This window comes from Podarcis tiliguerta (genome assembly GCF_965153285.1).
Source record: "Podarcis tiliguerta genome assembly, chromosome: 4".
NCBI classification, from domain to species: Eukaryota; Metazoa; Chordata; class Lepidosauria; order Squamata; family Lacertidae; genus Podarcis; species Podarcis tiliguerta.
The window spans coordinates 21,674,284-21,701,989 of NC_139537.1; the positions used below are offsets into that span (position 1 = coordinate 21,674,284).

At 42.6% G+C, this 27,706-nt stretch overlaps 1 protein-coding gene and 1 long non-coding RNA gene across 3 annotated transcripts in view; one reads left to right on the top strand and one right to left on the bottom strand.

Annotated features, from left to right (window-relative positions):
- LOC310675916 overlaps window positions 1-27,706 on the bottom strand; it is a 212,913-nt gene that overhangs the window by 148,232 nt on the left and 36,975 nt on the right. The window lies entirely within an intron of this gene.
- DDX10 (DEAD-box helicase 10) overlaps window positions 1-27,706 on the top strand; it is a 157,426-nt gene that overhangs the window by 86,537 nt on the left and 43,183 nt on the right. Inside the window, exons 14-16 of one of the 2 annotated variants that reach the window (XR_014510182.1) lie at window positions 7,901-8,014; window positions 10,434-10,595; window positions 24,504-27,651. Coding sequence is in view for 1 of the 2 variants with exons in the window: in XM_083436292.1 (XP_083292418.1) it covers window positions 7,901-8,014; window positions 10,434-10,595; window positions 24,504-24,560 (333 nt within the window). In the remaining variant the exon portion in view is untranslated. The remainder of the gene's footprint in view (window positions 1-7,900; window positions 8,015-10,433; window positions 10,596-24,503; window positions 27,652-27,706) is intronic. The other variant, XM_083436292.1, reaches the window with a different exon arrangement.

The window sequence follows — 27,706 nt, forward strand, 5'->3', positions numbered from 1 at the left end:
GTTTACCACCCACCTCGCTGCCCAGGTAGCAGAGCTGGTCTTGGAGGTGGTGTTCTGGGATACTTCAACATCTATGCTGAGGCAGCTGGCTCTGGGGCGGCTCAGGACTTCATGGCCGCCATGCCAACCATGGGGCTGTCCCAACATGTCACTGGCCCAACGCACATGGCAGGCCATGCTCTGGACCTTGTTTTCTCAACTAGGCAGAAAGAGGGTAATTTGAAGGTGGGGGACACTGACATTCGTCCACTGCCATGGTCAGATCACTTCCTGTTGAGATTTAGGCTGTTGGCACCTTTTCCCCTCCACAGAGGTGGGGGACCTATTAGGAAGGTCTGCCCTTGGAGATTGTTGGATCCAGTGGAATGCCAAATAGCTCTGAGTGGGGGTTCCGGCTGATAGGATGGTGCCCCTGTCGAAGCCCTGACAGACCTCTGGAAGGCCTGAATGGCTCGGGCTATTGACAAAATCACCCCTGAGTGCCCTCTCCCACTTTGTGGAGCCTGTTTAGCCCCCAGGTGTACTCTGGAGTTTAGGGTGAGGAAGCAAGCTGGGAGACCGCTTGAACGCTAGTGGAGGAAAGATCTGAATGAATGCAACAGAACACTGGTAAAGGCTCATTATTGAGTCTACCTAGTAGCATTGAAGGCAGCAAAGAAGGCATACATTGCTGCCTCCATGCATCCTCATTATGTCATCCGGCAGAGCTTTTCTGGGTTGTATGGGGCCTTTTACAGCTGTCCCAAAGAAGGTGGTAGTACTTCAGATGTGATTGCAGAGCAAGTAGTTCCAGGTGACTCAAGCAAGCAAATCCAATGCTTACAGAGCAAAAGTGTAAAGCAAACTGTCATGGGATGTAAGATTCCAAAATCTTACCTCAGTAGATCTGCCCTTTGCAACTCTTTATGACAAATAGTTTGGAAAGCTTGCATTACTGCAAGGGCTACTCAAAAATGGACAACCTTTTATCTGCCGAGGGGGTAATTTGTCAGGGGCTGCATGTCAGTGATGGGAAGTGAGATTTCTTTGTATAGAATTGTAGATTTGGAAGGGACCTCAGGGGTCATGCAGGAATCTCAGCTAAGCATCCATGACAGATGGTCATCCAACTGTTGCTTAAAAACCTCCAAGGAGAGTCCACCACCTTCTGATGGAGTCTGTTCCTCTGTCAAACAGCTCTTACTGTCAGAATGTTTTTCCTGATATTAAATCAGAATCTCCTTTCTTGTAACTTGAATCCATTGGTACGGGCGCTGCCCTCCAGAGCAGGAGAAAGCAAGCTTTCTCCATCCTCCATGTGACAGCTGGGTGACATGGATCATATTCTTGAATTGTGTATGGCTAATTACGAAAGATTGCCTTCCAGATTATGCTCTCTCCTCAAAAGAAATTTTCACTTAACATTTTTGAAAGCTTCTTGTCCAGTTACCGTTCAAATCAATATCATAGCCTAGCTGAGAAACTTGAAGATGATTAATGTAATTTTAAGGTCAAATTGGAATTGGCTGTGTTAAAGGCTGCTCTTAGAGGTAGACAGCAGGAGGATGCAGTTAATTAACTGCGATGGCTTATTAAATTCAAGAGAAATTACTTTTTTTCACGTTTGACGGGAACTTTTATATTATTATTAAACTTCATCCCATTTGCTTGGCTTGGACATACCACTTAATCACAGCTTAGTGTTATACACACAAGGTTTGGGCACTACCACTTCTCTTCTCTCCTCACAAGAGGAGATGAAAAACCTCCATTTTTAATATTTAGACTTCCTTGATGCATCTAAACTTGGGGCGCTCTGGTTGGTTTACAGTCTAGTGTTCAAACAAGCCAGGATTAAAGTGTGTGTTTTAGATCCTGTCTTATTCACTGTCTGTATCAAACAGGCACAAACTGCTTATGATGGTTGAGGTCTATCAATGCAGGTCCCTGTCAGTAGTGGACAGTGTGCTGGGGCTGTGCTACTCACCTGACCTTCCTCTACCTGAATTGCTGCTACATATTGGGACATTGAGAGGGTCGAGTAAGATGAACGTGCTGGTAGGAGCACCCAGTTAGTTGTATCTGCTGATGTGTTTGCACAGTGCCAACTTTGCAACCACCTTGTCCGTCCCATTCTGTTTCCTACTATGCAGCAGCGACTCAGCCAGAGGGAAGGCAGGTGAGCAGTACAGCCCCCAATGTCATCCTCTGCTAGCCCCCTATGCCAGAGCTTTCCAAACTGTGTGTTGCGACATGTTAAGTGTGTCGGCTGCAGTGTGTAGGTGTGTTGCGTGAACGCTGGAAAGGGGTTAGTTTAATCTCTGGTTTGCTAGTAAAACTGAATTAATGTGTCGCGAAATGATGCAAGTCTGAAAAGTGTGTCACCAACACGAAAAGTTTGGAAAGCTCTGCTCTGTGCAAATATACTTCCCAGTGTGTGCATGGTAATCAGTGCTGGAGACAATGCGTCATCCGCATATATATAAATAATTGCATAGTGCTTTCTTATAGGCTGTGTGCAGCCTGAGCATGCCCAGTTCCCCACTGAGCCTCTCTTAGAAATATTATCATCTACACAGGCCAGTAGCAGCTCTCTTGGATTTCAGACAAATCTGGAGAGCTATAGATTCCCTGCAGATTAAGAAGACAGGAAGTAACCAATCAAGTTTGATCCTACCATGTTTTTTTCATGGGCGGAGGGAATTGTCCAAACATTGCCAATGCACTTCTTGCTTTGGCTTTCAGAAAGCAGTTCTTTTAAGCGGCACCCACCGTCAGTTTTAAGAAACAAGCATCTCTAAATGCGGGTGAAACAAAAACAACGCTGCTCAGCCTTTCCAGGACTAACAAAGCATCTCGGTGAAACAGAAGATTGTTTTCTGCATAAATATGCTCAACGTGTATATGTTAACCAAAGTAAATACACTCTTAAGATCCTTTGTGCAGAATTCCCAGGGCAATCAAATCGAAGGCTAACTGTGGATTCCCTTTTTACCTTATGCGGAAGATTTAGACTGCTTACAAAGCAATTTTATGTCAATTATTTTACCAAATCAGCTAATACGCTGATATATTCTTTGCTTAAAGAGTCCATTAAATGCCACAGTGACAAAGTTAATTGCATAGTTACATGCTATGAAATCTCACAATAAAGCCCTTGACTAAAAGACCTTTTATTGCCAGCTGTACCCAAGGCTGTGTGTACTCCGTGCCAAGGAAACTCAAATTGTGCTGTCATAAATTATGCACATTTGCATCTCGTTACTTCGTCTCTTTATTTAGCGTACTCTATCTTGCTTCCAAGGTTCAGATTTTTAGAGAGCCTGGAGTCTGTGGCATAGGCTGGTTTGGTAGAGGAGGAAGCGAAGGCATGTTGATTGGGATACGAAATATGTGGGCCGACTGGAAATCCTCTCAATGCATGGGCAGTGCTTTGCTCATGTTCCTGTCCCATCTTCCTTCCATGACAAAGCTCAAAATTGAAAATCATGGGCAGCGTGCTGACAGGGGCTGATGAGAGTTGTAGTCCAGAACACCTGGGGAGCACCAGGTTGGCGATTGCAGCCACCATCTTGCACTGGAACTCTTTAAAATTAGCAACTCCTTGCTTGTTTGGGCTGGAGAAGCTTTGTCTTCTGCAACAACACCCCTGTTTTGCTCTTGCATTTATTTGAGAAATCAAATTCTCTCAGAATCTCCATTTCCAGGTATGCCATTGTACAGCCTCTGGAAGAAGGATAATGAGGAAGTGTGAAGTAGTGCGATTTTTCTGAATTAATGATGTGACACCATTCAGGTGTGCTTTAATACCAGTCTGGCACATACGCAAGCCGAAATGTTAGCAGCTCTGCTTACTCCAATGTAACTTAATTCAAAAAGGCATACATTTGCATTTGGGACTGTATAGATAATTATTCTCTCTGCCTGTTGTTTTTCATAATTCACAATTTGCATTTGTCAGCTCCACAGTGTAATAAACTAAAAACCTAGCAGGCCGCCTTTTTCAAACTAATAGCAGTTGTACAGCAATTCTAACTATTCAATTAAACCCTTCTTGGCAATGTCCTCCCATGTATTTCATCCGCATGCCACCATCCGTACTCACTTTCATCTAGCTTTCCTGGTTGCATCATGCTTTTTGAAGTTCTCCCCTTATTATTGGGGTGCATCTGCTCCATGAAATCTTCTCTTGAGACCTACCATCTTACCTACTATGTAAGATTATGTACCTTCTGAACCACAGTGGGGGAGATTGGGGACCAAGGGTGTGTGGGATATCTATGAGGGCCTAGGGGAGCAGCACTTGCTGGAGTTACCCCTGTTGTCTTCCCCCACTGTGAACCTTCACATCTTCAGGCAAATTCTTCTGCATGCCGTGTGTGTGTGTGTATGTGTGTGTGTGTGTGTATATCACAGTTCCGCTCATTTTGTGAGTGGAAATGAACTTGTCAGCATTAATTGGCACTACGTATAGCTTGCAGCTTTTCATCTCATCATAGAATGTTGCCCTTTCCTCCATCAAAAGTACTTTCCACAACTTGGAAAGCAAAGGTTTCTGAGTGTTGTGGGGCAGAAAGAAACATTTTGTTAATGTCAGCAAAATAATGTTCTTAGTTCAGCATCAAAGCTCATACCTGCCCTTGGTAAACGCTTTTCTTCTTTTAACTGGAGGCACAACTCTTTAAAAAAAGAAAGAAAAAGAAGATGAAACATCAAAACAGCTACTTCATATTTCTTCTCCCAGCCTCTTTTACATCACATGTACTGGAAACACAGACCCTAATACAGATTTTTCTGCAGTATTATCCCTCACAGAGGCTGTTTTGTGTAGGTGTGGAGCGGATGAAGGAACCATTACCAAGGTAAGACATCGGTCCAGCACATCCACTGCCTCACCTGAAGATGTAAAGGAAAAGTAGAGCTGTGTGTCGTCAGCATATTGCTGACATTGTACTCCAAAACTCCAGATGACACCACTCGACAGTTTCATGTAGATGTTAAATAGCATAAGGCAGTGGTTTTCAACCAGTGTGCCATGGCACCCTGGGGTGCCTTGAATGATGGATGGGGTGCTGCAGGCAACAATGGCCTCTGTCCCTCTCTGTCTCCTTCCCTCCCTTCCTTTGATGCCCTCTTGCATCTCTGCCTACCAAAGGTTTGCACAGCTGTTTGTTGCAGCAGCCCTGGCTACAAGCTTCCCAGGCAAATGGTGCATCTGGGGCTGGCCAGGGGGTGCTTCCCAGGCCCCTGTGGAGCAGTGTGGGAAGGCACCTCTCAGGGGCAGGGGGAGGGCAGCTCAGAGGCCAGGGGCGGCAGCCGAAAGGACTCCCAAGGAGAGGGGAGAGGGGAGAAACACTCCCCAAGGGAGGTCGTTCAAAGAGGGATGAGGCTCTGCAGGCAAGGGGTGACATAGCTGGGCTCCTGAGCTTCACAGGGGTATCGCAGAAGGAAGGTAGTTGGTCAAGGGAACAGTGGACCCAAAAAGGTTGAAAATCTCTGGCATAAGGGATAAAATTGAACCCTGAAGGCTCCACATTGAAGGCTCCACAGAGCTGAAAAAGACTCCTCCCCAAGCATCACCCTCTGGGAGTGGCAATCCAGGTAGGACCGGAACCACAACAAAGTAGTGCCACCAACCCCAAACTCAGAAAGCTGCTCCAGAAGGATACCATGGTTGATGGTCTCAAAAACTGCTGAGTGGTTGAGGAGAATTAACAGGGATATATTTCCCCTGTCTCTCTCTTGATGAAGGTCATCATACAGGGTGACCAAAGCAGTTTCTGTGCCAAAACCGAGCCTAAACCCCAATTGAAATGGATCTTGGAGAATCAGTTTCCTCCAAGAGCACCCCGGTCTGGTCCATAACCACCCACCCAAGAACTTTGCCCAAGAAGGGGAGATGAGCAACTGGCCAGTAGTTACTTAAGTTTTTTGAGTCCATGGAGGATTTCTTTTACCCCTGCCTTCTTCAAACAGGTAGGAACCACCGCCTCTTGTAAGGAGGCGTTGATCACCTCCCTGGCCCAGCCAGCTGTCCCCTCCCTGCAAGTTTTTTTCAGCCACGAGGGGCAAGAGCGCAAGTGGTTGTCCTAACCAATCGAAGCACCTTGTCCACATCCTCAAGCCTTACCAACTGAAACTCATCCAACACAGCAGGACTCTGTTCTTGTTGTTTAGCCGTTTAGTCGTGTCCGTCTCTTCATGGACCAGAGCACGCAAGGCACTCCTGTCTTCCACTGCCTCCCGCAGTTTGGTCAAACTCATGCTGGTAGTTTCGAGAACACTGTCCAACCATATCGTCCTCTGTCGTCCCCTTCTCCTTGTGCCCTCCATCTTTCCCAACACCAGGGTCTTTTCCAGGGAGTCTTCTCATGAGGTGGCCAAAGTATTGGAGCTTCATGATCTGTCCTTCCAGTGAGCACCAGGGCTGATTTCCTTCAGAATGGATAGGTTTGATCTTCTTGCAGTCCACGGGACTCTCAAGAGTCTCCTGCAGCACCAGAATTCAAGGTTGTAAAGTGCAGTAGATGCTGAAATGGTCCTGGAACAGTTGAAATAAGCCCCTGGCTCCCTGCTCACCTGTTTCTGGAAGGCAGCAGAGTCTCTTCCAAAATGTTCAAAATGGAATCGATATTGCCATTGCTGGAGACCTGGATGAAATCTGAATCAGTTTTAAGCCCTCCCTGCCGAATTGCCTCTGGCTGCCTGTTTTCCTAATGTTAGAGGTAGTTATTGAAAGTGGCAGGTTAAAAATTGGATTCCAGAGGGCAAGATATGATTGACTATGTAATTTTCATTAAAGCCCACAAGGAAATGTATATTCATGCCTTCATTTCTCTTTGCCCCTTATTCTGGATGGAAATCATTGTGGAGAGCACACTTAACGATATCCATTTCTTGCTTACTAAGATGGAAGCAATAGAACAGGAAATAAGGAACAATTTTCTCTCCTTGTTTAATTTCATTGCTCTTGGCCTGGGGGCATGCTATGCATCTATTTCAAATGATTCCAGCAAAAAAGGGCTTGGCATGCAAGATACCTGAGCTAAGTTTGTTTGGTACCTTGTAGTGCTAAATTCTTCTTCGTCTTTCTTCTTCTCAGTTTTACTTTGAATATTATGTATTATGTTTGTAAGAAACTTTAAAAGAGCGGACAATTTCCAGGCAATACAGGTGTCCCATATCACAAACTTTTCTTCACATTTCACTAGTGGAGCTGCTACATGAATGTGGAGGCAGTTTTTCACTGTCTCTATAGTGTCTTGGAGGGGTTCTTTTGGCAACAGAGGGCTGCTTAACAAAGTTATAAAACTTCACTCTGAAGGTAATTTGGATGTCTGCACATCAGGCAGTTTTCAACACCTTTGGAAGCTGTGTCCAGTTGTGAAATCCCAAACCCAAACATATAAGACGTGGCAATTGATTCTTGGTTTACGTATTAATTATTTTATGTTAAATGCAGCATCTGAAGATATATTCAGAATTCCTTTTCCCCAACAAGGTTCACTAAAGGCTGAGCCTGAGCGTCTTCTGAAAGCAATGTAGCTTCTTGTTTTATGGGTTGGGCGTCAGCCAGTGGGAATAAATGTGAGGTGATTTAGGCTTATTTTTGCTCCAGTTTCTAAATGTATTTGTGGGAGGGGGGTTATTGGTTTGTGTTTCTTTTTGTCTTCTTTTTGTTTGTGTTTCTTTTTGTATTCTCAACTTGTATTTTTATGTTGTGAACCACTGTGTGATCTTTGGATGAAGGGTGGCATAAAAAATTAATAAATAAATTAATTAATACAACAACAACACGTTTGCTCTTTGTAGCACAGATGTGCCTTTTGGTTGGCGGCAGTGGCATATTTTCATCCTTTTCCTGGAATCCCTCTTTGCTAAAAGTTAACCATGCTGTCTTTCTTCTGCTCTTCTTTTATAGAGTACATCGAATTCAAAGCCGAAGAAGAAAATAACTAAAACAAAGGAAGCTAAAAAAGTATTGAAAAGAAAATTTAAAGTAAACACAAAAATTGTGTTTACTGAAGATGGAGAGGTAAGATCTAAAAAAACTGGCTGGCTTATGCTGAGAAGTGTGTGTGTGTGTGTGTTGGTGTTGGGCCTAGAACACAAGCTTTCAAATTTTCAAATTTTGGCACACACTTCCCACATTGGGGTGTGCCAATAAATTATGAAGTGGCTTTGGAATACTGAGACCTTGCAAAGGATTTTTGTCATATTCAGTTGATATTGTCCTGGCCGATTAGAATTCCACCAGTACTCCCTGCACACTGTAGGGAAGATGGATAATGGTTATCAGGCTCTTTTTCAGATATATTTGTCATTAGTGATCTTACTCTTGTTGAACACACCCCAAAGAAGTTCCCAAGAGGAACCCCAGAGTTCATCACGGTTTTGAAAACTATCAATTTAGCAAAAAATATCCATTGTTCTTCATAAGCCTGAGCACCACTGTGTTTTCACTGAAAATATAAAAATTATCTCCTAGTCTTCATTATCAGGCACTTAGATGTGTGATTTGCAAAATGCTAATTACCAGGAATGTGCTTTTCAGGGGTCTGCAAAACCACAATAAAACTGAGAGGAAGAAATACTGGTGGGCTTTTTCCATTGCAGATGGTGACAATTGTCAGTTTCAATTCCTTCTGCAATCTAATGTGACTGTACAGTAACATGCAGGGTGGAAGGAAAGAGGAAGTGTTGCTAGGTTGCAGGTAGGTGTTGCTGAATTTGCACATGCTCCTTACCGGTGAAATAGTGGTTATTCACAGTATGGTTTGGAACAGAGAGCCACCTCTCCCTTCCTGCATGCAACAGCTTTTGACCACCTTCTATAGTCTCAAGGGCACAATGGGCCAAATGCAGTCTTTGAGACTACACTGACCGATGGATTACCACTGTGGCCATGTTTGTGGTACTAAATTTCTATGGAAATGCATCGCAAGCAGATTACAATGGCCCATGATTTCTTGCCTGCAAACGAAGCATTTAGTTTGGCTGCACAGAAGGCTACGACAAACGCTCTGATTAAGCTGAAGTCGTAATGCTTTGCTTCTTAAAATAAATACAGCGCGTTGCTGTTTCAAAGGCTAATTTGAAACTGCAGACGATGGATAAGTGAGCATAGTAGCTTGATAAAAAGTTGCCATGGTTTTTTCCTTCTTTTTAGGAAGCCCTATAATGTGTTTCTGTGGCAGCCATGGATGCTGAACTGTCAGTTTCTATAATTAGGTCGATGTATTAAGAGTGGTTTTTATGAATTTGTGTGAGGAATGATCGTGTTGGATGCGGCGCTGCGTTCAGAATGTGAAGTAGCAATATGGGCTTTGGTGATATATTCTGAGCTGATCTCAGAGGGAGAGAAACATGAAAACAAGACTTTAAAGACACAAGGGTGGCCTTTGCAGAAGCCTCTGCATTTGACAATATCAGTTTGTATAATACTTGTATAACTCAGCACATACTTTAGACAATACATACTATATGCAGCACCTAGTTGTTGTAGGTGCTTAGGAAGTACATTATGAGAAATCTTAGCTCCATATGTGCATTTCTGTATCCCAGCTCAGTGCATGCTGCATTGCAGATCCTGCACTGAGGAGAGGGCTGGACTAGCAGATTTTCAATGACTCTTCCAGGTCTATAATCCTATCGTTCCAATGTGCCTGAGACCTTGCATTCACCATTGCACATCCATTGGTTCTTCCTTCCCTGCTCTCTCTCCATGCAGCAGACCTTGAGACTTTTGATTCTCCAAACACACTAACTCCCCATTTCCCAATAATTCCAAGAAGCTCATCATCCTGCTTTGCCACTTTGCCATCCTTCCACACTGCAAAATCCTTTTATTTGGATCCCAAACGCCTTGCTCATTCCCTCTATCTTTCTTTTTACTTAATTTCAAATGTTAGCTTAGGGTGCTTGCTTTTCCTTGAAGCAGCGCTTATTAGTTCTGTGTAAGATTTTGAGTTACGCAGTTGTTGCCTTCAAATAAAACATTGTGACAACTAATTATTTGCAATTAAATGTTCAATTACACTGAATTGAATTTACCAGTGGGACCCACAACAAACTTGCAGTATTGTGTGCTCCTGTCCATTGTTATCATCAGGCAGACATACTCTATTCTACTGCCCCAACTATCTAGGGGTTGTTTTTTTTGGGGGGGAGGCATTTGGTAATTATTTTGTGACCATTGAGGACACTCAGTGCTCACAGGGCTATTTTCAGGGTCCCCCAGGTTAGATTTCCTAATTTATTTATTTTTTGTACTTCTGCAGACCTTGGGGTTACTCCAGCTTGACACCTCTCTTGCTGTGTTGTGGCTGTTCCTGTTTTGGCTACATAAGTGACAGCACTTCACGTCATGTACTTCAAGGCTGATTCAAGTCTTGAATCAGAATTAGAATGTAGGGTGATGCAATGATATTTTTCATTGTTCTTTTTAAATCCAGCTAATTCAGCAGTGGCCACCCGCACAAAAATCTGTTCACGACGAAGCAGAAGATGACGATGACAGTGGTGGAATCAGTCTCAACAAAGCAAAAGAGAGGCTGCAGGAAGAGGACAAATTTGACAAAGAAGAATATAGGAAGAAGATTAAAGAAAAACACAGGGTAAGTTGATTTTCCTCCATTTGTCAGAATATTGGAGACAAAACGCTGTGAAATGCTGACATGTGTACCCTGGGGAATGAAGGATTTTGCATAACATTTATCCATTCCAAAACATTTGGATTTTTTAAGCATTTTATAGAGTCTGGATGATGTTTTCCTGCGCTTCTTCACTGTATGAACTGGGGAGATGAGGCAGTAGAAGTGGACAACATGACTGCCTCTCACATCGCATCACCTGGGGACAGGCAACCGTGGCTGACAAGTGCCTGTGATGGCCAGCTGCTCCCATGTGACCTTCTAGCTTCAATTATTTACAAGTGAGATGGAAGCCAATATGTAACCAAACCACGCTCGTTAGTTGCCTAACAGACCATTACTCTATTTCAGAAATGAGGAAACTATGTCCCCTCCAGTTGTCATTGAGCTACAACTCCCATATCCATACTGGCTGAGGCTGAGGAGAGTTGTAGTCCAACGAATTCTAGAGAGCCAAAGTTTCCTCGTTCCATATTGTGACAATGTTAAATTTTGGTTTCTTGATGCTCATAGGCAGAAAGCAGGGCAATGTTTGAAGGGTCATTATAGCAGAGGACATGCTATTGTAAACCACCAAGAAGAGACCACTAGAGAGTCCTGTATCAATGAGGCCTTCGGCATAATACATTTTATTTAAATGCCTACATTTTTCATAGATGTGATTGAAACTCTAATGAATTATTCAGGAAGTGTCATAGCTATAATGTGATTGATTTCAGCTATAATGTAAAGCTTTAATGTCGGTACTTTAAACTCCCTTTTTGGCATTAAAAAAAAAGTAAATTGTAGGCCATAAAAATGCAAAGATTGTTTCTGGGCCATTTATTTGTCATAAACCAGAGCTGAAAGTTTGTGAACTTGACAGCAGAGAATAGTTACAAAGGTTACTCCATCTCTATAATGCTCATTGATCATTCTCCTCATTATTGTTATTTATAGCATTTCTGTTGATAGGGCCTAAAAATCTATAACAGGTCAGAGCCATGTTCTAGATAGATACAAGAAGAAATAATCCATGTTTCAAAGAATCTAAGGAACTATTAAAAGTTTACTGAAAGGTTCTGACAAGGAGAGGCTGAAGAGATGGTAGCAGAATGTTTTATTATTTGGCAGGGGGTGGAAATAGCATGCCTACTTTTGTCTTCTGTAATTAGCCAGGAACATCAGCTGTAATTTAACATTGCATGTTGGTGTTGTGCATGTGGGGCTTAATACCAATACAGTATATAATCTTTTTTTTTGCTCAAGCTAGCCCCAGACTCCAAGCTCTTGAACTGCAGAACTAACAGTGTTCTGGCCCTCATCCTTTTTGATTCCTACTTCCTATGTGCAGTCTCTGGGCAGCCCCACATACGGATTTTCACCTGCACGGAAGGGGTTCCTGAACGCTCTTGAACTGGGATGGAGAACTTGAGACCCTCAGTCTGCTTTTACATGGCCCACAGCAGCATCTGGGTCTGCAGAGGCTCTCTAGACGACCGTTCTGGAAAATGCTTCCTGTGGTGTGTGCCTGTGTGTGAAGGCTGGGGAACAGAGAGAGTGTTAAGCAATCCTGTAAGCCCCTCCCACTTCCAGCTCTTGGTTGGGTTTGGCTCTGTCCACCGACAGCAGCAGATAGACTTTTCCTGTGGGTCATCAGTCCATCCTTAGCGGGTGAGGGGAAGGTTCGCCACTCCTGTTCTAGAGCTGTAGTCCCAGAAATTGCTGCTCACCCCATTCCTTCTGGTGAGACGACTCCTTCTGTATATATGGACTTCTTCAAACCACCATGTTGCAAACAGCAAGTGGAGCCATCTCTGTAGAAAAATTCTGTTTCCATAATCTTCCATCCTTTCCTTTTCCTTCTCCTCAAGGTCTCATCCACTCATGGAACATTCCTAGTTTTTCTTTTCCTTGCTTCCTCATTTATTTTACTCACATCTTTCTGCTTGCTTCTGCTCCCTAAGTAGCCATGGGCCAATGCATATTCTGTGTTGAGATCCTTGTTGACTACAGTTTTATCATATCAGGAGCCAGGCTCCTCCTTGCACTCTCTCCCAAAAATGGATTTACCCTCTCTCACAGAGTCGGCCACGACTGGACCTAATGGTCAGGGATCCCTTTACCTTTACCTTTACAGTGTACCTTTATAGAAATGTATGATGAGATCCCCTCATTTTATGTTCCTTCTCCCCTCTGCCCCTGTGGATTAATGTGGGTTGTTCACTTATACATTTTTAAAAGTCTGAAGGAGTGACTGATACAGTATTTTGTAACTTGGGAATAAAAGTACAAAAAGTTAGTAATGCGGGGTGGTAGTGGGAAAACTGAGAATGTGATGGTGGCCTATCTCCATAACTATACATTAGGGGAACAGGAGGAGAATTTGACATGAAGTTGCCATTCTTGGCAGCAACCCCATGTATTGCTGTCTAGAATCCTGGTAATCTCTGCTGGCAGAGATTATGTGCCCTTTAGCTGAACTATATCTCCCATCATCTCTGACCGTTGACTGTATCATTGGAGTTGATGGGAGTTGAAGTCCAGGCACATCTGTAGAACATACCATTTTGGCTGCCTCTGCTGTTGGGTCTTAGTACCTCCTCATGTCTTTCCCCCTTTCCCTGTAGACTGCTCTGTAATTGGGTGGGGGCTTATGACACATTTCCCTGGGACTTAGTGATCACTTTCTCAGAAGCAAGTTCCTTGGGCTTTTGTGAGACTCCCAAGTACATATGTAAGATTTCATAATGAATCACAAAATTGCTTAGCGGAATTGTCAGATGGGAACATGAAAATGCAGCCCACAAGTTCTCCAGAAGGAATACTTCTGCATCTCTTTGAAACAGAAGTAAATTGTCTGATCTGTATGTAAAAGCCGCAATTATACAGGAATCCTCAAATGCAGTATAAAAATTGCAGTCGTATTCTAAATCAAGAGTCACTTAGATTCTTTTGTCAATACTCCTGCTAATACTATTTCATTACCATTTCAAGTTCCTTTCATTTCATGAAGGATAATAAAGTCCATTGTATAAAAATAAATACCCTTTGAATCCAATAATAAGGGTGCTAATAAATTTGATATTTTTTTTAAAAAATGCTTTTCATTGTGAAGAATGTACTATAAAACCATTCTTCCAATGTAACTATTAGCTGATTTTATTTTTTTAAATAAATGTCGGATTAATGTGGGTTGTTCACTTATGCATTTTTAAAAGTCTGAAGGAGTGACTGATAAAGTATTTGGTAACTTGGCAATAAAAGTACAAAAACCTAATTTTCAGAGTTCATGAATTTGTCAGTGAACTGGTTCATTGATTTATAATACTGCAATCATTCACCTCACACTTCTTCATTACCTCTTATCCGTGGAATTTAATTGCTTTACTTGCATTTTCAAATATATTTTTTAATGAATTTGGGGTTTGTATTTTAATGAATTATATTGTTCTCAGATTCCCCGTGCTTGGAAAACTTCATAATTGGCCCATTTCCCATACCACAGCTGCATGCATAAAGCTATGATAATTAGAACAAACTAATACTTGACATACCAAAGTGATAGAAATTAAGAGAAAGTTACACTGTGTAGGAGACATTCAAGTGTGTGCAATAGAAATCCTTCAAAATTGTCCCTAAATAGTAGATTTTAAACAGGAAGGAGTCAAATACTGAATTTCCTGGTTTTATACCTGCTGTGGGTTAAACCACAGAGCCTAGGACTTGCTGATCAGAAGGTCGGCGGTTCGAATCCCCGTGACAGGGTGAGCTCCCGTTGCTTGGTCCCTGCTCCTGCCAACCTGGCAGTTTGGAAGCACGTCAAAGTGCAAGTAGATAAATAGGTACCGCTCTGGCGGGAAGGTAAACAGTGTTTCCGTTCGCTGCTCTGGTTTGCCAGAAGCGGCTTAGTCATGCTGGCCATATGACCCGGAAGCTGTATGCCGGCTCCCTTGGCCAATAAAGCGAGATGAGTGCCGTAACCCCAGAGTCGGTCATGACTGGACCTAATGGTCAGGGGTCCGCTTTACCTTTATATAAAGTTGGGAAAAAACAAGCAGCTCTTTTACCAAGCTCTGAAGAGAAGGAAAATGGAACTACTTGTATGCAAATCTGATGTCTCAAATTACTTAACCTTGAAAGAAGAGTTAATAGATTTGACTTAGGTACTTAAAATTATGAAGAGCATAATAAAACGCAGATCGATCTTGCTTTCCGTACTTTCACAGCATTCAAACAAGAGGGAGCTGAAAGTTAATGGCAAATGCCTTGTATCAAAAGGGAAGGATGGAACTTTTTTACCCAGCAGGACACTGTCTGCAAGGGGGGGTGGGCTTGACTTTAATATTATGCAATTGTGAGTTTTACAACACTCTTACCAGGCTTACCAACAACAGGAATGGTTTTTAAAAGATTAACGGTATATATGATACCTTCCTAAGTGCCCAGAGTACTTCGCACACATCTCATTAATCCTTACAACAACCTTGCAAAGTAGGTCAGTATTAATTCCCCATTATTGCAGATGGGGAGTGAGGGCAGAGGCTGCCATTTGATGGCAGAGATGCTTTGCGGTTCTAACGCAGGTTTCTAATGCAGGTAGTATGTATTTATGGTACCATTCTGATCCCACCCTAATGTTGGCGGATCCCCTGAAGACAGAAATGTTCCTCATTTAAAGTAGGTAAAGGCAAAGGTATAGTTAAATTGGGGGAAGTGAGATTTTTCCTTCTGAATCATATAGAAGTTACTCATTAGAATTGCTTTGCCAACCACTTGCTTCTAAATTACTCCCTTAGAACTTAAAATGGTCCAGTAGTTCGGTGGATTTTTCTCTTGGTCTCCTTTAAGCATTTGACTGATTTGGATATAAATTCAAACTGGGATTAATTAAAAACAAACACTTTTACTCAACAAGAACTTGCAAAAACCAGTGTTTTGGAAGATCTGTCTTTAAACAGTACTGTATATCGCATATAGAGTGATAATGTACAGCTGCATTCTACCTGGAATCTTCCAGACATTTTGGATTACAATTCCTATCACCCTTAGCCAGGATGGCCAATAGTCACAGGTGAGTTCTGGTCCAAAAAATCTGGAGGACATGAGGCTGGCATGCAGTGATTCAAGGATATATGTTTGTCTGAAAATTGCTGCCGTTCTAGGCAGCAATCCTACATGCACTTACTTTGGAGTAGTAGGCCCCATTAGACATAGCTGAACTTAATTCTTCTGATCTTGTTGGCCATAAAAACAGGTGCAGCTCTTGCATATTAACTGATGTGGCTATACCTAATGTGTGCAAAATGCTCAGAGCAGAACTTTCGCGCTGTTGTTCATTACTGCAGTAAATAAAATAACTTCCTTCTAAACTGTCAAGATGTCTCCCCCCCCCCCCGCCAAACAATGCAGGAGCAGCTGTGATGTTCATCTCCTCATGCACATATTCATAATCTGTAATACTTTTCACCCACTTACTCTGGGTATTTCTTCCTCTGTCGTCTTAAGGTCCGTCCCCCCGCTTTTGACAGTGCCCCAAATGTGACACCTTGGCAGGCATATTAAAATACTTAGGAAGTACAGTATGTCTTCAAAGTATTGACTGTCAAGAGTCTGGAGGTTTATGTGAATCCCACTTGCCTGTAGAGTTTTGACATTATGATAAATGGTCCAACCTACAACAGCCTTTCGGTGAATAAATCTAATACTCTTTATTTAGGAGGAGACTTTGGCCTTTTCTCCCCGTCCCCTTATGACAAGAAAATTAAACACATTTTAAAAGTAATACTGTTCCCCCACATGAACATACCTTATTTCACACAGAGATTTTTAAGATTCTCCCCTCCCTCTTTTTAATGGAAAGCTAAGGTTGAGAAATCTGTAGGCTGCCTAATTTGCAGGTACGGTCTGACAAATATCCCCAGGCAAACAGTAAGGTCATGTATTAATTATGATTAGAAAATTACATTTTCCCTCTCTTCAAATAGTGAAAATTTACTATGTGCATACAGGAGAACATTTATTTTTTGAAAAATTCAGTGGACGGGTAATTAATTTTGCAGCGCAAACATCCACCAATTTGCCCTTAGGCTACAACGTCTACATATAATGGAAAAGGTTCTGCAAGTCATTCCCCATGTGAGTTGATACAGAGCTAGTTATGTAATGTGTGAAAGTCACTCTAGAGAATGCCGCAGCTGAAATGCTCAGCCAATTCAGTGCAGAATGTTACTCTGAGAACGAAAGGTGGACCTGGAAGCAGTAGCTTGTTCCCTGTAGTACCTCTATAATCCCCACGCCCTGCAATTCCAATGCCTGCTAGTTTGGATTTGTGGAACTCATTCTTAGGCAAAATGCTATGCCATTCTGATCATGGAATCAGCACATGTGTTTGTATATATAAAGCTTAAACTTTGAGATCCAAGGCTGGATTCTAGCCTATCCAACTGCACTGGTTACCAACTAGTTTCTGGACCCAATTCAAAGTGCTGGTTTAGACCTATAAAGCCTTAAAACATCTCAGGACTGCAATACCTAAAGGACCACCTCTTTCCATATGAACCTACCTGAGAACATCTTCTGAGGTCCTTTTTCGTGTGCCTCCTCCTCGAGAGGTCCGGAGGGTGGCAACACGAGAACAGGCCTTATCTGCAGTGGCTCCCCATTTGTAGAATGCTCTCCCCAGGGAGGTTTGCCTGGTGCCTTCATTATACAGTGGTACCTCGGGTTACATATGCTTCAAGTTACACACTCCTCTAACCTAGAAATAGTGCTTCAGGTTAAGAACTTTGCTTCAGGATAAGAACAGAAATCGGGCTCTGGCGGCGTGGCGGCAGCAGGAGGCTAAAGCTAAAGTGGTGCTTCAGGTTAAGAACAGTTTCAGGTTAAGAACGGACCTCGAGAACGAATTAAGTACTTAACCTGAGGTACCACTGTATACCTTTAGGCCCCAGGCAAAAATGTTCCTCTTTAACAAACCCTTTGGCTGATTGTCATTCAATGCTCTTTTAAAATGTGTTCTTTTGGGGGGGGGGTATTTTTATTTTTATTTTGTATTCTGTTTTTTATATTGTGATTTTATCCTGTGATAACATGCTAAGGCTACCGACCTGTTCATGCCCACCAGGATATTGGAGTACCTTACAGTTAGCTGCTGCTTTGAATCTTTCCTCAAAACCGACCTTCATTTGGCACTGCCACAATTTCACCTATGTCGCACTGATGCTGCTTCACATTTGTCTTGCCGGTCTTACTTGGCTCCCGGCCAGAAATTTCAGTCTTCTGCCATATTCATGTTCTGTTAAGTACCTAGCTAACATTTTAGCTGTAGAGAAATATCTAGTTCAGCTGTTCGGCTAGGCTTCCCTGATTTTGAGCTGAGTGGTTTCTTCTTAACAGTCATAGGAACGAAGCAACTTCTTGGTGGCTAATTAGTTGTCATCAGTTGTGAAGACTTCAGTCTGATTACAGCCTTTAAAAGCAAAATATAATACCTGGCCAAAAAAAAAAAAAAAAAAAAAGAGCATTGTGGGTTTAGAAGCCACCTCCTTTCTTCTGCTGTTTGGCCAGCTGGGTTTTGGTGCAATGTGGTCATGTGTTGTGTGCTCATTGAAAGCCCAGAATGAATGCAAATGTGAACATGGAAGAAGTGATCCGTGGGGAGGCCCCTCACGGAAAAGAGTTGATGGCCCAAGCTAGGGGTGGATTGTTGGGATACTGCCAGGGAGACAAAGTCCATCTTGACCTCCATGTCGTCTCCAGACGTCCATTGATCTCCCGTAGACACGCAGTATCAGCAATTAGCGACAGGAGCTCCAGAAATAGCTTTCCATATTCTAGAGCCGATGCACGCTCTTATCAGCAGATAAAGCACAGCAAAAGTTGCACCCAGGAGAGCATTATATAGAAGTTTATTCAGTGTTGATCAGAACAGAGAAAAACCATGACTGCCTGCTAGAGATGTCTTCGGCAGTGAGAGAGAATCGAAAGCAAAGACACAACAGAAACATCCTGTGAGACAGGAAAATGCGCAGGCTGTGACACAAACATCCTGCTCCCTTTTAAGGTGGAACAGAAATATCCTAACAGGGATCAGTAGTTCCTGGTTCCCCAGAAAGACAGGAGAGAGAGACAGAGAGAGGGGCTCCATTATGCACACAGTCTATTGAGTGCATTGTAAGTCCGTAGACTTACAATGGGGACGGGTGTGGAAATGAAAACAGGCAGAGCTTGTGGTGAGTAAAGGGTAAGTTGTGAATGAGGTAAAAAAGAGCTTTCAAGAATGAGCAGAAGTGGCAGAGATTACCCATCACACCAATCCATTTTACTGAGAGGACATTTCATTAGCTGCAATATAATGGAGTGGGGGAATATAATTTGGGTTACTTTTTGGAAATTGTGAAACATAACAAGATTTTAATAACCAACCGAAAACGTGGTGTTTATAAAATTTACTGTTTGCATTTTGACATTGTTACATATTTGCAACGTGCATGCAATGCCCCCCAAAATGAATTACCTTACAGGGACTTTGTTGTTGTTGCTTTTTTCCATTAGAGATGTGCAACACATATGAAAAGTAGAACTGCATATTAGAGGACATTAGCATGCCTGGCGGTGTTTCAGAATAAAACACAGTGCTTCCCTTTAAGGCACAATAGCTCTATTTTTCAAGCGTACAAGTCATTTGATTTTAATCACCAATTCTTTCCATGTAAATGGCTTATGGTGAAGCAAAAGCAAATGATACAATCTCATATTCTTAATGTGAAATATGGACATGCAGCCTCCCAGAAAGCACTGCCTCTTGAATAAGTTATGACGGTTTAGCAAAATCTGAAAATCTGAGTGATATCGAGCATTGTGAAAGCCTGCAGATAAAAGCCCAGTCATAAAATAAGAGCTACCCATTGAAGCAAAAATAGTATGATTATGATTTGTGTGTTTCTTCATTGTTTCTCCCCCATTTTTGTTTCTGGCACGGCACAGCTCTGATTTCCACTTAGAAGCTTCTGCATAACTTCCATCACACAAATTGCAGTTTCAGTTGCTTGGAGTCCAATCTTGCCGAGGCGGATTTCATGGGTGCTCCCTTGAATAAGGAAGCTAAATAAAAGAAAGCCATGCTATTTTCTGTTTCGGAGCGTTACTCATTCTTTACCTTTTGTCCCACAAATTACATCCGTCTCACACGAACAGGGACCTGGTGGCAGTGCCTGTCCTTGCATAAACCTTTCCTCTGAAATTCCACTTGCTATAGGTTTATTCAAAAAGCCTTCTACTCCCTTACAAGCAGCCACATAACCAGATTTCTATTAAGCCTGCATCATCCTTTTGTGTCTCCCAATCTTTCCCCCCTATAAATTATTCCATATATTATGTTGCCATCTGTCCTCCTATCTAATACATTGCCCTGGTTCTGCATGTGTTGCTACCACTCTTCCATGAAATGTGATTCCATCTGCCTGCCCCCCCCCCACTCCCTTTCCCCACCAACCATCTTCTCTGGCTAGTATTGCATCTTGATGGATAAAATCTACAAGAGGCTCCTGCTTTGTAACTTCCACGCAATTCATTGGGATTTGCACCTGCTTCCCTTGGAAGCCCTATTAAAACGAAGTGAGCTTGCAGAGGAGCAATGCCTGGTGACTTGCACCCTGCCATTTCCATATGACTCAATTATATTTGGTTGACATGAAATGGGAGACAAATGAGTGTCGCCAAAATAGCAAAGGGTAACAAAATAACCTGGTGCCTAGAGGAATCTTTCCTCTGTTGAATTTTTCATGGTGTCCTCTTTCAAATCTGTTTTCAGCTTGTTCTGGTTTGTCAGCTGTCTGAGCTTTTCTTCTTCTTCCTCCTCCTCCCCCCCCCCCACTCCATTCCTCCCAGGTCACTGTTAATGTAGCTTGACTCCCCCCCCCCACTCCTTTTTCAAAGGTAGCACTTGAAAAGAGAGCAGGTGGTTTTTCAGAGAAATGGGCAAGTGACACAGGTTGACAAGCTACAGCAAAGCAGGTCACGACAAAGTAGTTTGGAAATTGGATTGCAGGAGGTAGAAAATTGAGTCCTGCCTTAGAGGGGCCAGGATCTTGCACGAAATGCACCAGAATTGAACAAGTCACAGTTGGGTTGCTGGGGCAGTAAGACATGACCTACATCATGGGAACACATTGGTGGAGAGGCAGGGAAGAGTGAGTGGGTTTGCCATTCATTCTCGGTTTGTTTCATCCTCCTGCTGTGTTATCAAAACAATCACGATCTTCTTAGAATAACTTACACAAATTGGGTTGTGGGTGCATGGATGTGTCCATATACATTGTTGTCGTTTAGTCGTTTAGTCGTGTCCGACTCTTCGTGACCCCATGGACCAGAGCACTCCAGGCACTTCTGTCTTCCACTGCCTCCCACAGTTTGGTCAAACTCATGCTGGTAGCTTCAAGAACACTGTCCAACCATCTCGTCCTCTGTTGTCCCCTTCTCCATGTGCCCTCCATCTTTCCCAACATCAGGGTCTTTTCCAGGGAGTCTTCTCTTCTTATGAGGTGGCCAAAGTATTGGAGCCTCAGCTTCACGATCTGTCCTTCCAGTGAGCACTCAGGGCTGATTTGCTTCAGAACGGATAGGTTTGATCTTCTTGCAGTCCATGGGACTCTCAAGAGTCTCCTCCAGCACAATTCAAAAGCATCAGTTCTTCGGCGATCAGCCTTCTTTATGGTCCAGCTCTTACTTCCATACTTCACTACTGGGAAAACCATAGCTTTAACTATACGGTCCATATACATTAGACATGTATAATGTCTCTTCTTCATTGCACAGCCACAGAAGAGGGGGTTTTGCAGTTACCTTATTGAGTTCCACAGTGTTATCTCTGGCTCACAATAGGCAGCATTTTGCAGACCAAGGATGGGGAACCTATGGTTCTTCAGCTGCTCTCAACTCAGTCCAGTGGCCTTGCTGGCAGAGGTTGATAGGAATTGTAGTTCGGCAACACCTAGAGGGCCAAAGGTTCCCCACACTTGCTGTAGATCAAGGATAGGGAACCTATGGCCCTCCATATGTTGTTGGATCATGGCTCCTGTCAACTCTGATCATTGGGCACTCTGGCTGGGAGTTGATGGGAGTTGGAGTCCAGCAATATTTGCATGGTTACAAATTGTGACAACTTTGCTCTTTTCAGAGGACAAATCTACGCCTGATTTCTATGTAGCGGAAACTAAGTCCGGCAGTTAAGTTTTGCACCTTAGTTTCCCTTTAACTATAGTTAAACCACAGCTTTAACTATACAGACCTTTGTTGGCAAGGTGATGTCTCTGCTTTTTAAGATGCTGTCTAGGTTTGTCATTGCTAATGCTAGTATTGCAAATCTAAAATACTGATTATTGATATAGAGCTGAGAAGCTCTAATTAAATCATAATTATTTGAATCAGCAACACTAAAATTGGGCTGCAAGCAAAAGGTGATATGAAAGGTGATATACGCTGAGAGTAAGGGATATTTATACCCAGTTTTTCCTTTGGGAGAGAGATACTTTTCTAACCTTTCTCAGTTATCAAAGAAAACCAAGACTACATTCCACAAAATATCCAACTTCATGAAAGGATGTGGTAAATGAGATTCCCAAAATACATACACTGCAACTTCTGCAATAATTTTGATTAAACATAATTTACTGTCATCAAAGCAAAATATTTTCAGCAACATTTTATAAAACTACATCAATTGCAGACAATTTCTGTTTTTTAAAAACCTACCTGGGTAGAAGTTACACAGACATGTTATCAAAAGCTGAGTTATACAAGGATGCGTTTGGCTCCCATCTGCGCATACTTCAAGTATAAATGTTTAAAAATAGCATACGCCTTGAACACCACTTTTTTAACCAACCTATAAAGGTGGATTGATTAAACCAGGCAAATTCAAGGTTTTCTTTTTATAAAAGGCAACAGAAGCAAGATAGGGAACGGAGAGTCGTGATGTACTAGTCTGGTATGCAGGTCTGTCCTGTCTCTGAAGGACATTACAGAAATAGAAATACGACTTTTATTTCCATTTTAATGAGTTTAATTGTGTTGCATTGGAGTAAGGAACATCAGCAATAGGGCCTGTTCCTAGCCAGAATGGATGCATAAGTGGGAATATGTCAGGGTCCCCGTCACTGTCACACTTAGTAAGCAGAGGTTAATAATAGACTTCTGTAGACTTTTCAGATGACTCAGCTGTAGACTTTCCAAGATGTCAAATATGGGATCTGCCCTGCTAGAGCTGCAGCATATCAGTTTAAACCTCTGTAGCTGAATAAACTAATAGGAGAACATTGAAGAAGATTTTCCCCCAATTCAACCTTGCTTGGTGATATGCATTGAAGTATCCATGAAAATCTCATCCCTATCCTCTTGTCCCTCCAGTGTCTAACTTGACTTTATAATCTCTTGATGCACATATTTTGGCATCCCTTGCTGAGCAATGGTGCAGGGGGTCTTTTTCATCTGCGGGTTTGTCAGCTGAACATGTGCGCGAGTGAAAATTCCATTACCAATGGAAGCAGCACAGGCAGAACTTGTTTATAAAAAAGAAAAGTTGGCATTGGGATGGGAGAGTCTTGTTTAAATGCCTTAGTTGGACCTCATGTAGGCTTTGGAATTGCTGCTGCCGCAAGATCATAGAATTGTAGAGTTAGAAGAGATCACGATGGTCATCTGGTCCAAACCTCTGCAATGCAGGACTCCTCCACCCAACAAACTCATGACCCTGAGCTTAAGAGTCTCATGCTCTACTGACTGAGCTATCCGGGCTCACAGACATACTAAGTTGCTGTTGGTTGTATATGGTGGTGGGTGACTATTTGTTGAGAAGGCAGGACAACTGCAGTGTTCGGGAAAAGTGAGATTTTGTGAAGCTGAAAATACCAGAGACAACAAAGCTGAGTTGATGGGAGGAACTGAATTGCTCATAAAGCATCAGTCTGGCTAAATCAATTGTAGAGTGTAATTTTTATATAAACACAGGAGGTTTTGCAGTTCCATAGTGACTGTTCTTCCATTTTAAAAGTTGAATGTGTAATGCGCTCTACAAGACATACTTGCTGATGTTGAAACCCCTTAAGCTGCTCCATTATACACTTACACTTCCCCACACAAACCAACCTGGACCCTGAAGGCCCATCTGAGGCCCTTCTCTGTGTTTCCCCTCCACAGATGGTTTGGAGGGTAGAAACACAAGAACAGGCCTTTTCAGTGGTGGCTCCCTGATTATGGAATGTTCCCCCCAGGAAGATTTGCCTGGCATTATCTCTATCTATTTTTATGTGCCTGGCAACAAATTTTCATTTTATTTGGCCTAAATTTGAAAGGTTTCCAGTACTTCTGGCCTTTTAGAGTGGCAGGATGTGCAAGACTTGCCTTTTATCTCCATTATTATTATTATTATTTTATTACTACTCCTCCTCCTCTATGCCGCCCATCTGACTAGGTTGCCCTAGCCTCTCTGGGCTGCTCCCAACAGAATATTAAAAACATGATAAAACATCAAACATTAAAAACCTCTCTAAACAAGGCTGCCTTCAGATGTCTTCTAAAAGTCAAATAGTTGTTTATTTCCTTGACATCTGATGGGAGGGCGTTCCACAAGGTGGGTGCAGCTACTGAGAAGGCCCTCTTCCTGGTTCCCTGTAACCTCACTTATCGCAATGAGGGAACCACCAGAAGGCCCTCAGTGCTCAATCTCAGTGTCAGGGCTAAACAATGTTGTTTTTTTAAAAAATGTTTTTAAAGTTTCTATTTGTTGTTATTGGTTTTAGTGTTAATAATGTGTTCATCAAACGTTGTGTCACTTTTGTGAGGAAAGCAAATAATAACTATTGGTAATAATCATATTTAATTTTTCACCCACAGGAAAAACGACTGAAAGAAAAGGCAGCAAGAAGAGAAGCCAGAAAGAAAAATGCAAAAGTAAGGCTATTTTTCACTCTTTCACAGAAATTTTATGACCTCTGCATACTATGAAGTGTAAGAGGAAACTATCTTATTTTAGGAATTGAAATAGGCTTTATGTATCTTGGAAAAGAGATCATGGTAGAAAGTTCTCTGAGGATGTCTGTCATGGTGAAAGCGGGACAAATTTAATGCTGAGAATTGCTGGAGAAGGTGCTGGAAACAAAACAACAGATATAATAACATCTGTATATGAATTGGCAAAAGGGAAGCCCAGGGTGGCTCACGGCAATAAAATTATACAGGACAATACAAAACAATACAAAATCTAATACACTGTTAGAACCAGCATATGAAGATCTCCCATTCCACCAGTCATAAGTGTGTTTAAGCGTTACATTGGCCTCTATATTAACTGCAGCCACCACTAATGAAAGTTTCCTCTTAACCTAGTTTTGAAGCTAGGCAGCGTTCCCTGATTGAGAACCTTTAGGACAACTCGGTAACTTCACCTGGTCTAAAATGCAGTGGCCAGTGTTCCATTTAGAACTCTGGAACCAGCTGCACTGGTTACCAGTTCATTTGCAAGCCCAAACTGAGTTGTTCACATGAATGTTGAGAGTCCTAAATTGCTTAGGCCCCCAAATATCTAAAAGACCTCCTCAGACCCTTTCAGGTGTTAAGATGGACAGAGGGGGCCCTCTTTGTAGTTCCACCACCCTTGTGTCAAGGGGAGGGAGACAGACAGACACACAGAACTCTGTTAGGGCATTTGTTTGTTTGTTTGTTTGTTTGTTATTTTGCTATTAGTACTGCTTCATTATTTCTATCTTCCTTTGTACATTATTTCTATATTTTACACAACAGGGGTTTTGTCCCCCCCCCCCAAATGTAAATTTTCATTACCCTTGGATTATGAATGATGCATTTGTATGTAATGTAGCCATGACTAAAGGAACTGCAGTGCAACCTTACTGATTTAATGTTCAGGAAGAGTTTTCTTCTAACTGAAGTTTGGAATCCTTATGCCACACATAATTCCCAGGAGCCAGCCTTCCAAAGAAGATGTGAATGCAAATCGCATGTTTAGCTGTAATTTTGCATTGGCATATTTATTGTGGCAAGATGTTCATCCTGTTCAAGAGACATGCTGATTTTTTCCAGGACGAAGGTCCAATTGTGTGCGTCATTTCGTTTACCTGAATAACCATGATTTGTACTTGACACTTAGCAAAGATTGGTTTCCTTTGAGAGCAAACTCAAGGTGCTGCTGTGCTGATCTCCTTTCTGCATTCTCTTCATATTGTCAGTGGAACTTGGAGAACTGGACTGGGAAAATGACTCGCATTGTAGTCTGGAAGTTGAGACACCAGTGCTCTTCTTCAAGAAACAAAGACTGGTTGTGATGAGCAACTCTTTATTAAAACGTAGCTTTCAGAAATATCATATTGCAGCATGATGTACAAATCATGTCTGGGGTTGTGGGTACTGGTCCTATAAGCTAGATCTCAAATATGTTTCTATTGTCCATCCCAGGGTCCCCACAGTCAGGAACTGAAGCCTGATTATAACAAGACGTTTCTCTGTGCTGACCAGGAATGGGCAGAAGGCCACACTTACAGAATTTGCACTTCACCTGGCCAATTCAAGCACTTCAGGTAGTGCACAATAGTGACCTATGTATTAAGAGGGACCAGCCACAGAGGGCCTTCAAAACCTATTCTAGGGAAGGGCTATAGATCACATGGTTTGCTGGGCAAAGGTCCCAGATTTAATCTCTGGCATCTCTAGGTAGGACTGGGAAAGACTCTTGACTGAAATCCCAAAGAGCTATTGACATTTAGTGTACACCAGGGATGGGGAATGTCCTTGACTCGATGGACCAGATTCTTATCAGGATCGGCCTTGTTGGCCAAGTGACATCAGTGCAAGATGCTTTGATTTAACCCTCTTGCCTATCAGTTGATGTTGCAAGTGGATGTGTATGGGAAACTGTCCTCATGGGCCAACTTGGAAGCCCCTGATGGGCAAAGATTGGCCGAAGGACTCGAGTTCCCTACCCTTCTTATAGACCAGGGGTAGGCAACCTAAGGCCCATGGACCATAAGCAACCCATGGGGGTCGTTTAACCTGCCCACGAGCTGCCCCTGAACTGAGCTGCCTGCTTCCACAGCACCAGAAATCGCCTCTGCGCAGACACAGACGCCGGAAATCATGGGCGGGCACGCAATCCGGCCCACGGAGGGACCTCCGCTGGAGTGAACTGGCTCAGGCGAGGTAAACCTTGCCAACCCCTCTTATAGACAGTAGTGAGCTAGATGGACCATTGATCTGACTGTAGAATACAGTTTCATATGTTCCTGGCTCACCTGCATTAGCTGCCTTTAGTCTATTAGTCTATCACTTCAAGATTTTGGTTATGACCACAATCATAGAAGCATAGAGTTGGAAGGGACCCAAGAGTCATCTGGTCCAACCCCCTACAATGGCAGAGCCTAGAATGTCTTGGGAACATCTCTTATATGGACCTCTCTGAGATCAGCTGGAGAATGGTTCATCTGGATCCAACCACTACACTATACCATACTGATATATATATATTTCATAAGACATTTGTATATTAAGTGCATTTCAGGCAGAAAGGCAATTAATATATTTTATAAACAAATAAATAGCATTTGAGAAAACGTTAGGTAGAGAGAAACATGAAATCCTGAAAAAGTTTGACCTAAGGCGATTCCCCACCCCCTCCCAGATCATCCTGAATACCTCACACAGGGTTTGGGAATCTGTGGCCTCCAGGGGTTGCTGAACTACAACTCCCATCAGCCCTAGCTAGGATGATGGACAGTCAGGGATTATGGGGAGTTGCTGTTCACCAACTTTTGAAGGAGAACAAGGTCCCCTCTCATGACCTTCTCTTTGGGAACTGTTCCTCTGTTGGCATCTTCTGTCAGCACCATTTTTTCGTAGTATTTATATACTATCTGATTTTATTTTTTTAAAAAAATATATCGGAAATTTTATTTACAACATAACCCACCCATACAGAAATCCACCCTCATTAAACGTGAACATAACATACAATGAGTATAACATACAACAATAAGTAAAGGTAAAGGTACCCCTGCCCGTACGGGCCAGTCTTGACAGACTCTAGGGTT